Here is a 19,948-nt window from a genome sequence, read left to right as displayed (position 1 = left end):
TGTCTTCAGGACTTGTAGGGCTCCTATGGAATCTCATTAATAATTGAATGCATAGTGGAGCACTATTAAGTTGCTCTGTATAAGAGCATCTGCTAAATGACTAAACATGTCATGTAAAATGAGTACAAAGAAACTATTGAGTTTGAAGGTGGTCTGCATCAGTTGTAATTCTCTGAGGAAATCTAAATCTGTGTGCCAGAGGACATGCCTGGAAACATAAACTTTTGGCTAGCAGGGAGGTCAGTTAGCACCAGCGGCAAGGTGGAAGTGAGAAAGATTTGGGGCTGAGAGGCGGACTCACCTGGTCTAGAAAGGTCCAGTGTCTGGTTGTCTTCTGTCCACTCTTCCTGCATCAGCCTGCGTCTGGAACGGACTGGAACGCCATCCTCTCCAGAATGAGACCCGGATGACTCCGGCTCTGTTGAAATAGAAGACATTTGGCTTGTAATTTGAGTATTGTGTTGCACTGAGGCTCCTCAAAAGACTGATCAAAAGACACTGTTGGACACAACATTCCCAGGCTTGTGTTCTAACGCAGAGCCGACAGAAGATGAAGAGAAATTTGGACACCTTACTATGGAGGCTGGAGAAAGAAACCGGAGCGGGTCAGCAGAGGAGACCATGTAATCTTTCATGTAATCTTTTATGAACCATTCATTTCTGTAATCGCTTCACGGTGTAAATCCCTGTTCTATATCCCTCTGCTGATAGCCAATCTCTGTATTTGGGCTTCAGCTTTGCACCACTATATAAGGAAGGGCAGCATCCACAGTGAGGATCTCCACTGCTACACTACATGATCTATTTGATTGGACCTTTATTTAACTTTATGTGGACACCTGCTCGTCAAACATCTCATTCCAAAATCATGGGCATTAAAATGGAGTTGGTCCCCCCTTTGCTGCTTTCCACTTAGATGTTGGAACATTGCTGCGGGGACTTGCTTCCATTCAGTCACAAGAGCTAGAGAGGTTGGGCACTGATGTTGGGCGATTAGGCTTGGCTCGCAGTTGGTATTCCAATTCATCCAAAAGGTGTTCGATGGGGTTGAGGTCAGGGCTCTGTGCAGGCCAGACAATTTCTTCCACACCGATCTCGACAAACAATTTCTGTATGGACCTCGCTTTGTGCACGGGGGCATTGTCATGCTGAAACAAGGAAGGGCCTTCCCTAACCTTTTGCTACAAAATTGGAATCATCTAGAATGTCATTGTATGCTGTAGCCTTAAGATGTATCTTCACTGGAACTAAGGGGCCTAGCCCAAACCATGAAAATCAGCCCCAAACTTTACAGTTGGCACTGTGCATTCGGGAAGGTAGCGTTTTCCTGGCATCCGCCGAACCCAGACTCGTCTGTCAGACTGCCAGATGGCTAAGTGTGATTCATCACTCCAGAGAACAAGTTTTCACAGCTCCAGGGTCCAATGGCAGAGAGCTTTAAACCACTCCAGCCGACGCTTGGCATTGTGCATGGTGATTTTAGGATTGTGTGCGGCTGCTCAGCCATGGAAACCCATGTCATGAAGCTCCCAACAAACAGTTCTTGTGCCGACGTTGCTTCCAGAGGCAGTTTGGAACAGAGTAGTGACTGTTGCGCACTATGCGCTTCAGCATTCGGCGGTCCCGTTCTGTGAGCTGGTGTTACCTACCACTTCGCGGCTGAGCTGCTGTTGCTCCTAGAGGTTTCCACTTCACAATAACTGCACTTACAGTTGACTGGGGAAGCTCTAGCAGGGCAGAAATTTGACAAACTGACTTGTTGGAAAGGTGGCATCCTAAACAGGAACAGGTCATTCTACTGCCAATGTTTGTCTATGGAGCTGTGTGCTAGATTTTATACACCTGTCAGCAATAGCTATGGCTGAAATAGCCGAATCCACTCATTTGAAGGGGTGTCCACATACTTAAAAAAAAAATATATAGTGTATATCTAAGTGATTGTCTCCTATGGAAACACATAGAGGTAGCCACTACCAACTACTGTCCAGAGCCGAGCAGAGCCAGCCAATGGGGGCCATTACCCTCGGTTGTTATGAGACTGCTTGTTCTCTCTCTGTGTCCAGTCTGTTTCATGATCACTGTCCGCTTTGTTTTACATTACAGTCCAATCAACGTGTTTCACAAGCTCTTTGCTCTAGGCCTGAGCATGGGGGTGTGGCAGCTTTCATGTGGAGGCGTCAAGAGGAGCCTGGGTAATGTGAAATTCTAAAATGGGCCTGTCACAGATGGCGCCGCTGCCGCCATCATTATTACACTCTCACAGCACGACCACACATCACAGAACACGGGGCTTTAACCCAAACCCAGACTGAGACCACAAAACACAGGGTTTTAACCCAGACCCAGACTGAGACCACAAAACACAGGGTTTTAACCCAGACTGAGATCACGCATCTCAGAACACAGAGCTTTAACCCAGACTGAGATTACACATCACAGAACACAGGGCTTTAACCCTGACTGAGATCACACATCACAGAACACAGGGCTTTAACCCAGACCCAGACCCAGACAGAGAACACAGAACACAGGGCTTTAACCCAGACTGAGATCACACATCACAGAACACAGAGCTTTAACCCAGACCCAGACAGAGAACACAGAACACAGGGCTTTAACCCAGACTGAGATCACACATCACAGAACACAGAGCTTTAACCCAGACTGAGATCACACATCACAGAACACAGGGCTTTAACCCAGACCCAGACTGAGACCACAGAGCTTTAACCCAGACTGAGACCACACATCACAGAACACAGGGCTTTAACCCAGACTGAGATCACACATCACAGAACACAGGGCTTTAACCTAGACCCAGACTGAGACCACAGAACACAGGGCTTTAACCCAGACTGAGATCACACATCACAGAACACAGGGCTTTAACCCAGACCCAGACTGAGAACACAGAACACAGGGCTTTAACCCAGACTGAGACAACACATCACAGAACACAGGGCTTTAACCCAGACTGAGATCACACATCACAGAACACAGGGCTTTAACCCAGACCCAGACTGAGACCACAGAGCTTTAACCCAGACTGAGACCACACATCACAGAACACAGGGCTTTAACCCAGACTGAGATCACACATCACAGAACACAGGGCTTTAACCCAGACCCAGACTGAGACCACAGAGCTTTAACCCAGACTGAGACCACACATCACAGAACACAGGGCTTTAACCCAGACTGAGATCACACATCACAGAACACAGGGCTTTAACCTAGACCCAGACTGAGACCACAGAACACAGGGCTTTAACCCAGACTGAGACCACACATCACAGAACACAGGGCTTTAACCCAGACTGAGACCACAGAACACAGGGCTTTAACCCAGACAACACATCACAGAACACAGGGCTTTAACCCAGACTGAGATCACACATCACAGAACACAGGGCTTTAACCCAGACCCAGACTGAGACCACAGGACACAGGGCTTTAACCCAGACTGCGACCACACATCACAGAACACAGGGCTTTAACCCAGACTGAGACCACAGAACACAGGGCTTTAACCCAGACTGAGACCACAGAACACAGGGCTTTAACCCAGACTGAGACCACAGGGCTTTAACCCAGACTGAGACAACACATCACAGAACACAGGGCTTTAACCCAGACTGAGACCACAGAACACAGGGCTTTAACCCAGACTGAGACAACACATCACAGAACACAGGGCTTTAAGCCAGACTGAGACCACAGAACACAGGGCTTTAACCCAGACTGAGACCACAGAACACAGGGCTTTAACCCAGACTGAGACCACAGAACACGTGGCTTTAACCCAGACTGAGACCACAGAACACAGGGCTTTAACCCAGACTGAGACCACAGAACACAGGGCTTTAACCCAGACTGAGACCACAGAACACAGGGCTTTAACCCAGACTGAGACCACAAACACAGGGCTTTAACCCAGACTGAGACCACAAACACAGGGCTTTAACCCAGACTGAGACCACAGAACACAGGGCTTTAACCCAGACTGAGACCACAGAACACAGGGCTTTAACCCAGACTGAGACCACAGAACACAGGGCTTTAACCCAGACTGAGACCACAGAACACAGGGCTTTAACCCAGACTGAGACCACAGAACACAGGGCTTTAACCCAGACTGAGACCACAGAACACAGGGCTTTAACCCAGACTGAGACCACAGAACACAGGGCTTTAACCCAGACTGAGACCACACATCACAGAACACAGGGCTTTAACCCAGACTGAGACCACACATCACAGAACGCAGGGCTTTAACGCAGACTGAGACCACTTCCTCCTTTTGAGGAAGGAAGATTCAAAGATGTGGGGTTCAGATATGGGTACATCCTTCCCTCACTCCTTGGGATGAGCTGTCTGCTGCATTGTAGGCATTGGTGCTATGGTCCATCTCGTACTAGACTGGAATCAGCAATAAATTAAACAGCCTTCAAAAATAACTGGGAAGGGAATACCTAGTCAGTTCCACAACTGAATGCATTCAACCAAAATGTGTCTTCTGCATTTATCCCAAACCCTCTAAATCAGAAGGGTGCCGGGGGATGCCTTAATCAACATCACAGCACCCAGTTGTTGATGGGGCAGATTTTTCCACCTTGCCGTCTCAGGGATTTGAACCAGCAACCTTTCGGTTACTGGCCCAAAGCTCTTAATCGCTAGGCTACCTGCCACCCTATAGTGACTAGGATTTTTTATTTTACCCTTATTTTACCAGGTAGGTTGACTGAAAACACATTGTTATTTACAGCAACGACCTGGGGAATAGTTACAGGGGAGAGGAGGGGGAATGAATGAGCCAATTGGAAGCTTGGGATGATTATGTGGCCATGGTGGTATGAGGGCCAGATTGGTATGAAGGCCAGATTGGTATGATGGCCATGGTGGTATGAGGGCCAGATTGGTATGATGGACAGATTGTTATGAGGGCCAGATTGGTATGAAAGCCAGATTGGTATGAAGGCCATGGTGGTATGAGGGCCAGATTGGTATGAGGGACAGATTGGTATGAGGGCCAGAATGGTATGAAGGCCATGTTGGTATGAGGACCAGATTGGTATGAAGGCCATGGTGGTGTGAGGACCAGATTGGTATGAAGGCCATGGTGGTATGAGGGCCTAGATTGGTATGAAGGCCATGGTGGTATGAGGGCCAGATTGGTATGAAGGCCATGGTGGTGTGAGGGCCAGATTGGTATGAAGGCCATGGTGGTATGAGGGCCTAGATTGGTATGAAGGCCATGGTGGTATGAGGGCCAGATTGGTATGAAGGCCATGGTGGTATGAGGGCCAGATTGGTATGAAGGCCATGGTGGTATGAGGGCCAGATTGGTATGAAGGCCATGGTGGTATGAGGGCCAGATTGGTATGAAGGCCATGGTGGTATGAGGGCCAGATTGGTATGAAGGCCATGGTGGTATGAGGGCCAGATTGGTATGAAGGCCATGGTGGTATGAGGGCCAGATTGGTATGAGGGCCATGGTGGTATGAGGGCCAGATTGGTATGAAGGCCATGGTGGTATGAGGGCCAGATTGGTATGAGGGCCATGGTGGTATGAGGGCCAGATTGGTATGAGGGCCAGATTGGTATGAAGGCCATGGTGGTATGAGGGCCAGATTGGTATGAAGGCCATGGTGGTATGAGGGCCAGAATGGTATGAAGGCCATGGTGGTATGAGGGCCAGATTGGTATGGCCATGGTGGTATGAGGGCCAGATTGGTATGAGGGTCATGGTAGTATGAGGGCCATGGTGGTATGAGAGCCAGATTAAGTCGCTCTGGATAAGAGCGTCTGCTAAATGACTTAAATGTAAATGTAAATGGTATGAGGGCCAGATTGGTACGAAGGCCGTGGTGGTATGAGGGCCAGATTTGTATGAAGGTCATGGTAGTATGAGGGCCATGGTGGTATGAGGGCCAGATTGGTATGAAGGTCATGGTGGTATGAGGGCCAGATTGGTGTGAAGGCCATGGTGGTATGAGGGCCAGAATGGTATGAAGGCCATGGTGGTATGAGGGCCAGATTGGTATGGCCATGGTGGTATGAGGGCCAGATTGGTATGAGGGCCATGGTGGTGTGAGGGCCAGATTGGTATGAGGGCCATGGTGGTGTGAGGACCAGATTGGTATGAAGGTCATGGTGGTATGAGGGCCAGATTGGTATGAAGGTCATGGTGGTATGAGGGCCAGATTGGTATGAAGGCCATGGTGGTATGAGGGCCAGATTGGTATGAAGGCCATGGTGGTATGAGGGCCAGATTGGTATGAAGGACATGGTGGTATGAGGGCCAGATTGGTATGAAGGTCATGGTGGTATGAGGGCCAGATTGGTATGAAGGCCATGGTGGTATGAGGGCCAGATTGGTATGAAGGTCATGGTGGTATGAGGGCCAGATTGGTATGAAGGTCATGGTGGTATGAGGGCCAGATTGGTATGAAGGTCATGGTGGTATGAGGGCCAGATTGGTATGAAGGTCATGGTGGTATAAGGGCCAGATTGGTATGAAGGTCATGGTAGTATGAGGGCCAGATTGGTATGAAGGTCATGGTGGTATGAGTGCCACTCTCTTACTATAAAGTACCATGGGACCTTCACTGACCACAGAGAGTTAGGACACCCATTTATTGTCCTATCCGAAAGACAGCATCCTTCACAGGGCAATATCCCCAATCACTGCCCTGGGGCATTTGAATCTGTTCCAATGCCCTACCACTAGAATGATACTGTGTGATGAATATGCCAAATGAATGCATTTATAGAGTAATACATATGTTGCCATGAGAAAGATACATTAAGTAATTACTCATTGTATTTCCCAAGATTAGACTTATGAACGAAGCTATGGGGTAAATAACATGACGGCAGTTATAAGATAGTGATGGTATAAATAGTGGGGAAAACTGAAGAATACTTCAACAGATATGGCAACTATTAAAGCAGAATATTAACAGTATCAGAACACTGGTTGTCAGAACGTTGGTGTCATTTTTTATTTAACTAGACAAGTCAGTTAAGAACAAATTCTTATTTACAATGACGGCCTACCAGAAGGCAAAAGGCCTCCTGCGGGGACGGGGGCTGGGAGTAAAAAATAAAGAAATATAGGACAAAACACACATCACGACAAGAGCGACACCACAACACTACATAAAGAGAGACCTAAGACAACAACATAGCATGGCAGCAACACATGACAACACAGCAGGGTAGCAACACAACATGACAATAACATGGTAGCAACACGACATGGCAACAACATGGTAGCAACACAACATGGCAACAACATGGTAGCAGCACAAAACATGGCACAAACATTATAGGACACAGACAACAGCACAAAGGGCAAGAAGGTAGAGACAACAATACATCACACAAAGCAGCCACAACTGTCAGTAAGAGTGTCCATGATTGAGTCTTTGAATGAAGAGACCGAGATAAAACGGTCTATTTTGAGTGTTTGTTGCAACTCGTTTCAGTCGCTAGCTGCAGCGAACTGAAAAGAGGAGCGACCCAGGGATGTGTGTGCTTTGGGGACCTTTAACAGAATGTGACTGGCAGAACAGGTGTTGTATGTGGAGGATGAGGGCTGCAGTAGATATCTCAGATAGGGGGGAGTGAGACCTAAGAGGGTTTTATAAATAAGCATCAACCAGTGGGTCTTGTGACGGGTATACAGAGATGACCAGTTTACAGAAGAGTATAGAGTGCAGTGATGTGTCCTATAACGAGCATTGGTGGCAAATCGGATGGCCGAATGGTAAAGAACATCTAGCCGCTCGAGAGCACCCTTACCTGCCGATCTATAAATTATGTCTCTGTAATCTAGCATGGGTAGGATGGTCATCTGAATCAGGGTTAGTTTGGCAGCTGGGTTGAAAGAGGAGCGATTACGATAGAGGAAACCAAGTCTAGATCTTCAGCCTGCAACTTTGATATGTGCTGAGAGAAGGACAGTGTACCGTCTAGCCATATTCCTGAGTACTTGTATGAGGTGACTACCTCAAGCTCTAAACCCGAAGAGGTAGTAATCACACCTGTGGGGAGAGGGGCATTCTTCTTACCAAACCACATGACCTTTGTTTTGGAGGTGTTCAGAACAAGGTTAAGGGCAGAGAAAGCTTGTTGGACACTAAGAAAGCTTTGTTGTAGAGTATTTAACACAAAATCCAGGAAGGGGCCAGCTGAGTATAAGACTGTATCATCTTCATAAATCTGGATGAGAGAGCTTCGTACTGCCTGAGCTATGTTGTCGATGTAAATTGAGAAGAGCGTGGAACGTGGGACATGGCTATGAAAATCATTACTTTAACTCGTACTCTCTCGACCTCCAAATCACGGGACCGGCCCACACAATCTCACGCACGTACACACGCACACCTCATGATTGAATGCTTTAGCCTGATCATCGGTTGCTTCCTAGCTGAATATGTGAATCCATCCTCCAAGAGGAAACCGTAGACCCAGCTCTGTAGAGAATAAGGCCCCTATAGGGTGAATGCTGACCATATGATGTTCATACAAAGGATATGAATATAATTGCATCCCAATGTCCTCTTCTGTTCATACACACATCCTTTAGCACAGTTTACATGCATATCCCTTTTCTGACTGCAGTGCCATTTCCGCCATCTGTCTTCAGTGTTACTTAATGCAGTGCTTGATGGAGACGTATTCTCTGAGTTCCCTCGGGTGATTCTCTGGGGTTCTGTGCAGGTTATTGGCCCAGAGTATGCCAGGTTAAAGCAGGGAAAGGGGGATGCCTAGTCAGTTGTACAACTGAATGCATTCAACTGAAATGTGTCTTCCGCAATTAATCCCCAAGCCCTCTGAATCAGAGAGGTGATGCTGAAAGTATGCTCCCAATGTGAAGCAGGTGTCACACTCAAGGTGCTAATATTGGGGGAGGGGACAGGGGAGGGGATCCTCCAATCTGTTGGTTACAAATCTCTCTCTTTCATCCCATACAGCCTTTTATCAATATGGTTACATAATGATCTCCTCCAAGAAATGAGGTAATCAGACATATTTAGTGAGGACCGGTATTTAATTGACTATTTAATGAATGAAGAATGTGACACAGAATGAGTTGACTGACAGATGCCTTTCCCCCCTTAGATAGCCTACTATAATTAAATCTATGACATGAAAATGTGCTAAAATTCTAAAAATGAGTTTAAAATGTGTGATACTAAAAACACCCCAGAACACACAAGGAATTTTAACACATTGACATTCTGCAAAATTGCCCTCATCATTAATCCTTGTGAACAACTCACCTATCACGTGCGCGAACTGTGAGAGCCAAATGACCGCGAGAAGCCCAACTCCACAGCAGCAGAACCGCTGGAACGGCCGCGGTCTCCCAGTCTGTACTGCCGTCTTCATTCCGGAGTCGGTCCCTCACCGGTCAAAACATATCTGTTTGCGATCAGGTCGGTTTCCACTTTCGCGACAAGCAGCTTGCACTAGGCTACACTTTCCCCTACAACAACTTGAATGTCAAATTAGCGGATTGTGTAAACCAGGGCTAAACCCTCGCAGACTGTGCTCAATTCGGATTACAATATTGTATTATGCCAAGGCGCACCGTGACATCCATGCCTTGAGATCACACAAGATTACAAATGGGGAGTGGGTGGGTGTAGAAGTAACGACAGCACTTACAGCATTCAGATCGGTAGATAGATTGAAAGGTCGGTGACAGCAGAAGCAGGTTTAAACCAAAGAGATGAGGCGGTGGCAAACGACTGGCTCTGAAGTCGTGTCCGTCGTCGTGTTGTGCGCTCCGTTAAAAGTGGGAACCACTAGGCGGCGACATGCAATACATAGAGCAACAAAACAACATAGAAAACAGTGCTCAGGACGATTTTTCAAAGACAAGTCGATGTCCTCAAGCAACCAGTGTGACAATTTGACACCTGAACATAGTGGAAGGAATTCTTCATCAGCTCTGGATGTATAATAGACACTTGTAGACTTACTAATGTACTACTGTAGTCAAACAACACAAGGGATGTGGTTGGCGAAGTGTAAAATTGGCCCGGGCTAAAAAATGTCACAGACATTATATCTGAACAGGAGAGAGGCCGTTTCTTCCCTCTCTCTCCACACACACGCGCGCTCATCCAGAGACAGACACCAGTGCATGCTGACTATGTTTACAGAACATCCACGAGTACAACCTGCATTAAGTCCTTGAGCTACGGTATGTCTGGCACACGTTTCCCTCTGGCCCCTAGTGAAGATTCTGCCCGCTGCTCCAACCCCAAATAAAGACATAAAGCCATGGTATTGTTGTCGTCAGCCCTTCTCCAGGTGTCAGGCCAGGGAAGATAAAGAGCCTCACCGCGGCCGGTGTTTACGAAAGCTTTCCAGGGGACACAGTTCAGGGAAGTGTTTGTGTTATGTTGTCTCGACTTGTTATGGACCATGCTTGTGTAGAACGAGACTGGAAACATGTGTTTGCCTTTCTGTATACTGTATGCACTCAGGAAGACATTTAGCACAGTCCCACACAGGGCTCGGTGTTCTGAAGTTTTTAGTGTGTGCATGTGCATGCATATGCACGAGGAGAGTGTGCATGCACTATATAGTAAATTCCAGAGGAGTTCCGTTAAATAAACACTTCCCTTTCTTTATTTAGTCATGTTGTCATTACTCACTCTGTGACTTGTGTTTCGCGTGCAGTAAAACGTCTCAGACCGATGGTGATGCTCTCCGTGTCTAGTGTGTACCTATAGAAAGTCCTACATCTACTTCTGAATGGATCCGTTACACGGGATGATGCTGATCACATGCAAACGTAATGTAGGCTATTCAACTGTGAACGGTCCAGTTATTGGATGACTGCAGTCGGGGTTGTGTTGTGTTTGAATGACCCGCCGGAGTGAAATGATGTCGAGGTTGTAACACACAACCTCTGTTAGCCACTGCAGTAAAGGTGTCAGGGCTCATCTGGAGGGATCATGTTGTCGTCACATTATTGTCAACAGGTGGCTTTTTACAAGTCTGAGTCGCATCAAAAGAACACTCCTCCGTTGGACATTCCCGACACTGCCACTTCTCAGGCCTCACAAAGAAAGAGACATTGACCATCATAGCATTGATACACCAACCACTTCGAAAGGTACAGAGGAATCTTTATTGCCATGAGCCCTCCAGTTCACAGTACATGAACAACATTTAGTCAATTTACTCTTCTTGTGAATGACATAACAGGTGAAGGTGGCATCATACTGAAACCATGTTTTGTCACAGCACATTCCCTCAGTGTGCCACTACCTGGCTATGGTAACGTCAGCTCTTTAACTGGCTGAGCAGAGTGCATAGTGCGTGCTACCGTTGTGATATGAGCGACGTGTGGCCAGGCCTCCCATAAACCTACACTGGGGATGTGATGTTGTGTGTGGTTCCACTGGTAATAATGTACTGTATTCTATCATCCTTACTGTATGGCCACATGAATACATCCCGTTCTACAACAGCAGCAAAGAGATGACAAGGTGGAAGTAGGGCACACACTGTACGGAGAGCAGTGGTTTCCTGTAAGGATGATGCAATGACACATAAGGCAAACAAATAAGAGGATAAAAGAAAAACAACTGGTCATTGGTTTCCTCTCCTACAGCATGGATGGGAGGAGGCAACAACCACAATGTCTCTACCAGGGATCATTCTCACAGGTTTACTATTGGCCAGGTGGAGATCGTTTGCCAGCTGATGTAGCCTAGAGCAGGTGAGTGAAAGGACTACTGCATTGTTACCATCTGCAATGTGTTGTTATGGGTCACTCAGGCATACAAGGTGTTGTTAGGGGTCACTCGGGCATACAAGGTGTTGTTAGGACTCACTCGGGCATACAAGGTGTTGTTAGGGGTCACTCGGGCATACAATGGGTTGTTAGGGGTCACTCGGGGATACAAGGTGTTGTTAGGGGTCACTCAGGCATACAAGGTGTTGTTAGGGGTCACTCGGGGATAGAAGGTGTTGTTAGGGGTCACTCAGGCATACAATGTGTTGTTAGGGGTCACTCGGGGATACAAGGTGTTGTTATGGGTCACTCAGGCATACAAGTTGTTGTTCGGGGTCACTCAGGAATACAAGGTGTTGTTAGGGGTCACTCAGGCATACAATGTGTTGTTAGGGGTCACTCAGGCATACAAGGTGTTGTTAGGGGTCACTCGAGCATACAATGGGTTGTTAGGGGTCACTCAGGCATACAAGGTGTTGTTAGGGGTCACTCAGGCATACAAGGTGTTGTTAGGGGTCACTCGGGCATACAAGGTGTTGTTAGGACTCACTCGGGCATACAAGGTGTTGTTAGGGGTCACTCGGGCATACAATGGGTTGTTAGGGGTCACTCAGGCATACAAGGTGTTGTTAGGGGTCACTCAGGGATACCTTTTGTGATACATAAATGGGGGTTCAAAGTACACTGGATGGTTCATGTCCAAATGATTGTGGAAATTATGTTTTTATGCATCGAATGATTGTGATTCAATAAGGTTGGAGATGCTGGTCTTAAACCAGCGCTATACGGGTAATTTCCTTTAACCTAACAAAAGCAAACACACTTCATATCGTCTTCATATAACCTTTATGACACTTTCCTGGGGTCCCTAAACCCATCTTTTTGATTTAATGGCCACCGATCCTCCTGGAGGATTGACGAGCAGACCCTGGAGAGACCCCATAGCAACCAACCCTACATCTACCACTGTCATGTGGCAGACACACCTGTCTATCCTGCAGGATACAGGACAACCCGACACTGTCTGAAAACAATGACCACGAAGAACAGAAATGAAGACACCACGCTGAGTTACCATACATTACAATTTCAGGTAGGCACAATGTCTGAGAGAGAAGCCTTCACATGAACCAGTCTGACCATGTTGTCTGTCCTGTCCTCTCTGGAGAGTCCCAGAGTCACTCTTTAAGGCGTACCTAGTGGCATTAGAGACCTTGTTGAACGTGAGCGTAGGAGCTCTGAATGAATAGCTCAATACTAGAATGATAACGATAGCCATTATCGTTTCCCCAAGAAATACTATAACACTGCAGAAATATTTGACCTCTTGTCTTCTTGTATTTGAATGTATATATAAAAACAGATTCTTCCTTAAAACCAACCCCTATCATACCATTTGAACTTTATAGCACATCTAATTGCTGCCTCCCTCCCCTTGTATTGACACATCTAACAGGGAATTCCACATTTGCAAGATTAATAAGTTATTACGTTTTTTTTGTTTGTTTTTTGTTACATACATACACACACACAGAGAGGGGAGCTAGGAAGTGACCTGGTGCATTATCATGCTTCATCAACCTCCTACAATCTACAGAACTATACAGAAGAACACAGTAAAACATCAGCTATTCTTACACTTCTCCACTCTGCTAATCATTTCCAACAACAAGGCATCACCATTTTAAACAGCCCAGCTCAAACTGCCTGTTTGGGCACATTTACACTGGGCTCCATATTAAAACATCCTGCAATTGAGGGCATACACAACCAAATGTACTAAGTAGCACTGAGCAGTTCAGCTGTACATGTTGTCTTCACATATAGATAAAGTTTAGATTTATAATTTAATTTGAATATATCATTATCTGCTGGTACCGGGTAATCACAGTGACTCTAAAATAAAATTACAAGAGGAAGTAAAATAGTATATACAACAAACAATAGCTTTTTGTTTGGCATCCCTTACAGAGCTGTACAACACAGCTGGGTCCAGTGGTTTGAGTTGGGTGTAGGAGAGCTGCCTTGGCATCTTTTGGCAGAACAGTCTTGGAGGAGGAATAATCCCGTCCTCCTCTGATCTCACATTGTTATTGGCGTCATCAGCAGTGGACCTGAAGGTGAGGTGGGGTGAGGTGAAGTGGTGAGATCAAATCCACTTAAATGTTTCAAGCAAGGCATGAACCTGGGCAGGAGGTTAAATATGTGCCCTGTCCCATGCCGATATAGGTGATGCTAAAAGTGCAAGAACAACACAGAAACACACATACAGTAGGTACACAGACAAAAACATTAGGGTGAAATGGGGGAATCCCTCACCCACAGGTAACCACTCCATTCTGGATTCATTTCAAATACACTGAATTGTCATTGTGGCCATCAAACACAACATATATTGTAACACAGAAGGCTGTGTTCACTAAAGAAATCCTGTCCAGTTCACATTAAATCCCTACAATAGTTTTGTCTAAAAGGAGAGCTGCCTTATGACAATGCATGGTTCAGTCCAGCAGGAGGTGCACTTTCTACAGCATAGCTTCTACAGACAGTCTTTCAGGGATGACGAGGATCTCCCCCATTGTTTCATCCTCGGCAGAGGTGTTATCCACTTGAATATCTGTTTCAACTCAATCAGAATTAATTTGGTGAGTCAATTTCCTTATAAATACATTGTGTCTCATTCACTGGAAGCAGACGTGGAATACTCAAGTCCACCACCCTTGAAATTAAGCTGAGGAGGTATGGAGAGGAGAGAATGGTGTCTCTACCCAATGAATGAACCATTCCGTGAGAATGTTGGCAGAGAGAGGCAGGGTCAGTATGCATCATTCCATCTTTTCCAGCAGGCTGCCTGCAGGCATGCAATTGTCATGTTCCCTTTTCCCTGTGTAATATGTAGCTCCAAGGCCCTCCACTCTAAGGGTGCCCAGCTGAACTGCTCTCGGTCCGAGACGCTGCATATCATGGCGTGGGTTGAGCAGAGAGGGGAGGGAGACTACTGTTTACATACGTACCTCATGAGACATACACACACGCTTTGTGTCAATTGAAATAAACAGCCACCAAACATGCTGCACACGTGCCTCTTCTAAATCAACTGGGTTGTTTTAAGCAATTGCTATTCTGCCCAACTTGTCAAGTATGTGAAGCAAGATAAAAGAACCATAGTGACGGCACACACACACACACACACACTCACTTGCGCACACTCAAGGTACAAAACACACTCTTGGGTAAAGCACAACCATTAGTCAATCTATTGGGAGGACTATCAGATGGTGAGAAATGTTTCAGAGTCGTTTTTTGAGTTGACTCCGTCCTCATGGGCTTGCCCAGAGGTAAAATGTCATCCAACAGAATGCGGAGTATTATGCATGTGCGGTGTAGAGCAGGTTGATGTACTGTGCTGGTGTGTTTTTATACAATATTGAATGCGCAGTGTGTTTGTGATCTGTGTGCGATCATCTGTGTGTGTTTGTTTGTGTGTGATCTGTGTGTGTTTGTTTGTGTGTGATCTGTGTGTGTGAGTGTGAGTGTGAGTGTGTGTGTGTGTGTGTGTGTGTGTGTGTGTGTGTGTGTGTGTGTGTACACAGTGTGCACTGTGGTGGAGCTAACAGGGCTTGTTGACATTGCACAGCAGCTCGGTGACTTTGATGAGGCGGGACACGGTGCTCTGGGATTCCTCCTGCAGCCGCTGGTTATTCTGCCTGAGGCTCTGCACCTCGGCCTGCAGCACCGCCTTGTCCTCCTTCTCCTGCCAGGGAGTGGCACACAACAACACCCGTCTGTCAGACCACCATGGCTGGGATGGATGGAGGGGTGAGAGGGGGCTGGGTATGGGTGGAGGAGGGTGAGGGGTGGCTGCATTGAGTGGACAAGACTGCAGGCACACACAGACAGAGGGGTTCACAAACATACAAGCCTTATAGTGGTGGAGGCAGTGCAAGACTGGGTACTGGAGAAGCACACACACATACCAGATGCTTGCACGCACGCACATACACACAAATACAAACCAATTACCTTCCATAAAAGCACTCCATGGGGAGAGGTGGCGTATGGAGGAAATGTTCAAACGGATTTACTATGGCAACCACTTGTTCGAGACCATACAACCAATTAATAAATCTCTAATTAAAGACCCAGTGCAGTCAACAACTAGACTTTCCTGTGTTTTATATATATTTCCACACTATGAGGTAGGAATAATACTGTGAAAAGTTTGATAATGCCCTTTTAGAGAGCTGTTTGAAAAGAGTGCCTGAAATGTCAGCATGTTTTGGTGGTATGGAGTTTTGGCCTGCCCGGTGACATCACAGTTAATAGACCAGTAAGAAAGAGAGTTCCAAACCTCTCTGCCAATAACAGCTACTTTTTAGTTCTCCCCACTCCCAGACCACACCCAGACAGTAATAGCAAAATTCTTGCTTGAGGAATTGCTCTTTGCCAAGAAGCTATTTTTATTTCTTTATGACCATTATTTTTTATTTGATTATTTTACCCCTTTTTCATGGTATCCAATTGGTAGTTACAGTCCTGTCCCATCGCTGCAACTCCCGTACGGACTCGGGAGAGGCGAAGGTCGAGAGCTGTGCGTCCTCCAAAACACAGCCCAGCTGCTTCTTGACACAATGCCCGCTTAGCCCAGAAGCCAGCCACACCAATGTGTCGGAGGAAGCACTGTACACCTGGTGACCGTGTCAGTGCATTTCGTCTGGCCTGCCACAGGAGTTGCTATGGTGCGATGGGACAGGAACATCCCTGCTGGCCAAACCCTCCCCTAACCTGGACAACTCTTGTGCACCGCCCCATGGGTCTCCCAGTCGTGGCCGGCTGCGACAGAACCTGGACTCAAACCAGGTTCTCTAGTGGCACAACTAGCACTGCAGAGCCTTAGACCACTGCGCCACTCGGGAGGCCCCTTTTTGACCCTTTTAATTGAAAACAATCACAGTAAAACAGCTCCATTGGACCTTTAAACGAGAGCAGAGGAATTTGCCATAACATGTTTAATGTAGCTGATTGTTATAGAAGTGAAACGTCTCTAAAGACTCAAACTTCAAAATGACAGGCATTCCTAATCTAGCAAACAGCAGGGGTCACCCTAATCCCTCACTACTTGGAACTGAGTTTGAAATCAGCTACTGCAACTTTCAGAGCAGTGATTAGCCATAGTAAATGCTTCCTGTTTGCTATGTTATACACGGTAGCAACAGAGACAGGAAACCAGAGACTCAGGGTAGACAAACAGACAGGGGCAACTACCACTACAACCAGTTTTGCCAACTGTATTCCTATCACACCACCTTTAACTGACTTTTTGTAGCCCTCCAAAAGAGATGTGCGTTGCCACATCTGCTGTTCACTTGCAGAACAAAGTCATTGATCAATAAAGAAAGATTGCTTCATTGCAGAAAGTTGGCAACACTGGGTGCAGAGTAATATGCCAGATCCCTTTACGGAAAAAGTGTTACAAAATGACATGTTCTCAGGTGACCACGTGCTTTTATGTGAAGTGAATGTGACAACGTGACGACATGTAAAGCGACATGTGACAACACGAAACTACACATGTGAAAATGTGATCACGTGTGAAATGTTCCAATCATGTGATTTTGTGAAATCATGTGGTGTTTCTGTAAGGGATTCGCCGCAGTGGATCAGGGGTTTGAGCAATGGTATGAAATGTAAGCTCATTGTAACTTAATCTTCGATAAGTACAGCGTGCCATGAGTGAGCGAGCTATACTTAGCTTGGGACAATTAGCTTGGTGATTGGATTTATTCAAACTCAATCTCAAAAAAAAAAATTAAAAATGGAAGGAATGCAATGTAATATTGCCTCCACACACCATTGCCTTGTGTGATGGTGTTGATTTATTTGATTGCCTATACGTAGAGTGGGTCCTATCCTGACTGACTCCAGTGTTGTCTGTCTGTCTGCTGTGATGTGGGACTCACAACACATTGACAATAACAATGAATGATAGCTGAAACCAGTTAGGTATTATCATCAATCTGGGTCAATAGGAATTCTCTTTGGTAGCAGCAGTACTGTATGGTCTTGCTGGTTCAACTCCCTAGTGGGCCATAGTGCAACTGTGCCCTAAAGCAAATCAATTAACCTGGAATAACCAGTACTCAGCTTTATAATTGGAAAATAAACTGATGAGATTGTAACTCACACAGAAAGCAAAGGAACACATTCTCATCGCCACATCAGATGATTTTGCTCAAATCTGTACTAGCTCAGCTGTAAACCCTCCCCTTCTTGGCAGTCATGGACAGAAAGCAAAGACTAACCAAAAGTAGTCTAGGTGACACAGCACACTTCTGAATGGAACCCAACTAGCTCCTCCCACAGTCTTCGGTGAGTCCTATTTCTACTGGCCATAATATGGGACTGGGAGAGCCTAGAACCAACCATGCTCACTCACTCACTCTCCCAGGGCAGAGGGTAAACAACAGAGAAAAGTGGAAAGGGGTCATCTGATGTGGTAGTTCTCTGTTAGGTCGTCCTCCTTGGTTCATTGTCCCTGACTGTCAATGTCTCTGTGTTGTGTAAATTGATGACAATACTGTGTTAATGGTGAGTTTTCCGAGGAAACGTAGGGAGTTACAGACAAAAACAGAGGGTAAGACTTTGGTTATGTTGGTGTTACAGTCACAGGGTTTGTGACCAGAAAGTCTGCAGAGTTGGATTCTTTTGAGTTTGATTCTTTTGAGTTTGATTCTTTTGTGTGCTTTATGTCTCACGTGTTTCAAGAACCAAGTTGAGCGAATAGCATTTGCACAAAAAAATCCTTGGAATGTCATTCACTTAGTCGGATGCCAGCTTAAAACTCTGGCAGTGTGGCGTCTCTTGGATATATGAGTGGTGAAAAGGACTTGGTTGGAGGGGATATAGCGCACACTGCATACCACAGGGTTTCATTTGACCTTCGAGATTAAACACTCTCGTTACTGTAACACAGGATTCATGTTTCACCCAATTGAGAATGTGTTTAAGGACACTCGGGAGGCTTCCAAACTCTCTCTCTCTCTCTCTCTCTCTCTCTCTCTCTCTCTCTCTCTCTCTCTCTCTCTCTCTCTCTCTCTCTCTCTCTCTCTCTCTCTCTCTCTCTCTCTCTCTCTCTCTCTCTCTCTCTCTCTCTCTCTCTCTCCAGTCATTCGGCGGTTGTGAGGACTTCAAAATGTGTCCCCGTGTTTCCCAGAGAAGAGCCGGTAAACGGGGTGAGGAACATAGTGCTAAGAGATCCAGAGGCTGCACACAGGGATGACTGACAGCCTGTCAGACTTTCAGGGTTGTGAGGAGGAACTTCACTTCCAATGTTTCACATCCATGAAGGACCCTAGTGGTGGATTTGGGTTATTGGGTTAATGAATTCGGGGCCCGTTTTTTAGTAGTTCTATTTCCAATTGTTATTGTTCTGTTGTCTTAACACAACAGCAGAGGACACATCTCGTGCTTTTACTTGCCTCTGCTGCCATTTGGTCGCTTGGTGTTGAGAGAGTGAGCATGCTTGCCCAATGTCACTCCAGCCAATCTCCTCTGTTCACCCTGCCCAATGACAAGACAGGTTTCTTTTCCTTGTCCCGCCTGCTGCCCGCCCTACCTCTACATTCCCTCTCTGTGTTTGTGTGTTTGCAGTAGGAGTCAGGGGGTTGGGGGAGGCGGAGGGAGGGGGGGTATGTGTGTCTGGGGGGTCACTGTGTGGGCAAGATGCTGTGAGGGGGTCTGGGGAGGGGCTGTGGTTGGCCATCTGAATGGGGAGTACCTTTTGCAGGTCGTCCTGCAGCCTCTTCAGCATGTCCTCCAGCTGGGAAACCTTCTCCATGTGGCCAGGAGAGTCACTACAGGGACATGGAAGAGAGACACACACTCAGCATAATGCACAGACAGGTAACTGCCAAAATACAGGAAACACCAACATAAAGTGTCTTAATAGGGCATTGGGCCACCCTGAGCTGCCAGAAGAGCTCCAATGCGCCTTGGGATAGATTCTAAGGTGTCTGGAAATCTATTGGAGGGATGTGACACCATTCTTCCACAGGAAATTCCCTAAATTGGTGTTTTGTTGAGGACGGTGGATAGCGCAGTCTCAAGATCTACTCCAGAATCTCACATTAGTGTTCAATTGGGTTGAGATCTGGTGACGTGAGACACACACACACACACACACAC

At 46.5% G+C, this 19,948-nt stretch overlaps 2 protein-coding genes across 11 annotated transcripts in view; both read right to left on the bottom strand.

Moving 5' to 3' along the window:
- The window catches only part of LOC118390391 (sodium/potassium/calcium exchanger 3-like), a 28,415-nt gene extending 18,310 nt beyond the window's left edge, over positions 1–10,105 (bottom strand). The window contains exons 1-2 of the mRNA XM_035780896.2: positions 9,291–10,105; positions 302–418 (exon numbers count right to left, since the gene is read on the bottom strand). Of these exons, the coding sequence (XP_035636789.1) occupies positions 302–418; positions 9,291–9,399 (226 nt within the window). The 5' untranslated portion in view covers positions 9,400–10,105. The remainder of the gene's footprint in view (positions 1–301; positions 419–9,290) is intronic.
- A 1,031-nt stretch (positions 10,106–11,136) lies between these two features.
- LOC118390389 (signal-induced proliferation-associated 1-like protein 1) overlaps positions 11,137–19,948 on the bottom strand; it is a 45,864-nt gene continuing 37,052 nt past the window's right edge. For 7 of the 10 annotated variants that reach the window (XM_035780885.2, XM_035780887.2, XM_035780890.2 and 4 more), the window contains exons 15-16: positions 19,542–19,617; positions 11,137–15,644 (exon numbers count right to left, since the gene is read on the bottom strand). In XM_035780885.2, the coding sequence (XP_035636778.1) occupies positions 15,375–15,644; positions 19,542–19,617 (346 nt within the window). In that variant the 3' untranslated portion in view covers positions 11,137–15,374. The remainder of the gene's footprint in view (positions 15,645–19,541; positions 19,618–19,948) is intronic. The other 3 variants (XM_035780893.2, XM_035780895.2, XM_035780894.2) reach the window with 3 other exon arrangements.

Source organism: Oncorhynchus keta, chromosome 11 (assembly GCF_023373465.1).
Source record: "Oncorhynchus keta strain PuntledgeMale-10-30-2019 chromosome 11, Oket_V2, whole genome shotgun sequence".
NCBI classification, from domain to species: domain Eukaryota; kingdom Metazoa; phylum Chordata; class Actinopteri; order Salmoniformes; family Salmonidae; genus Oncorhynchus; species Oncorhynchus keta.
Note: the sequence above shows the minus strand (reverse complement) of the source record. Positions and strands in the feature narration are given on the sequence as shown.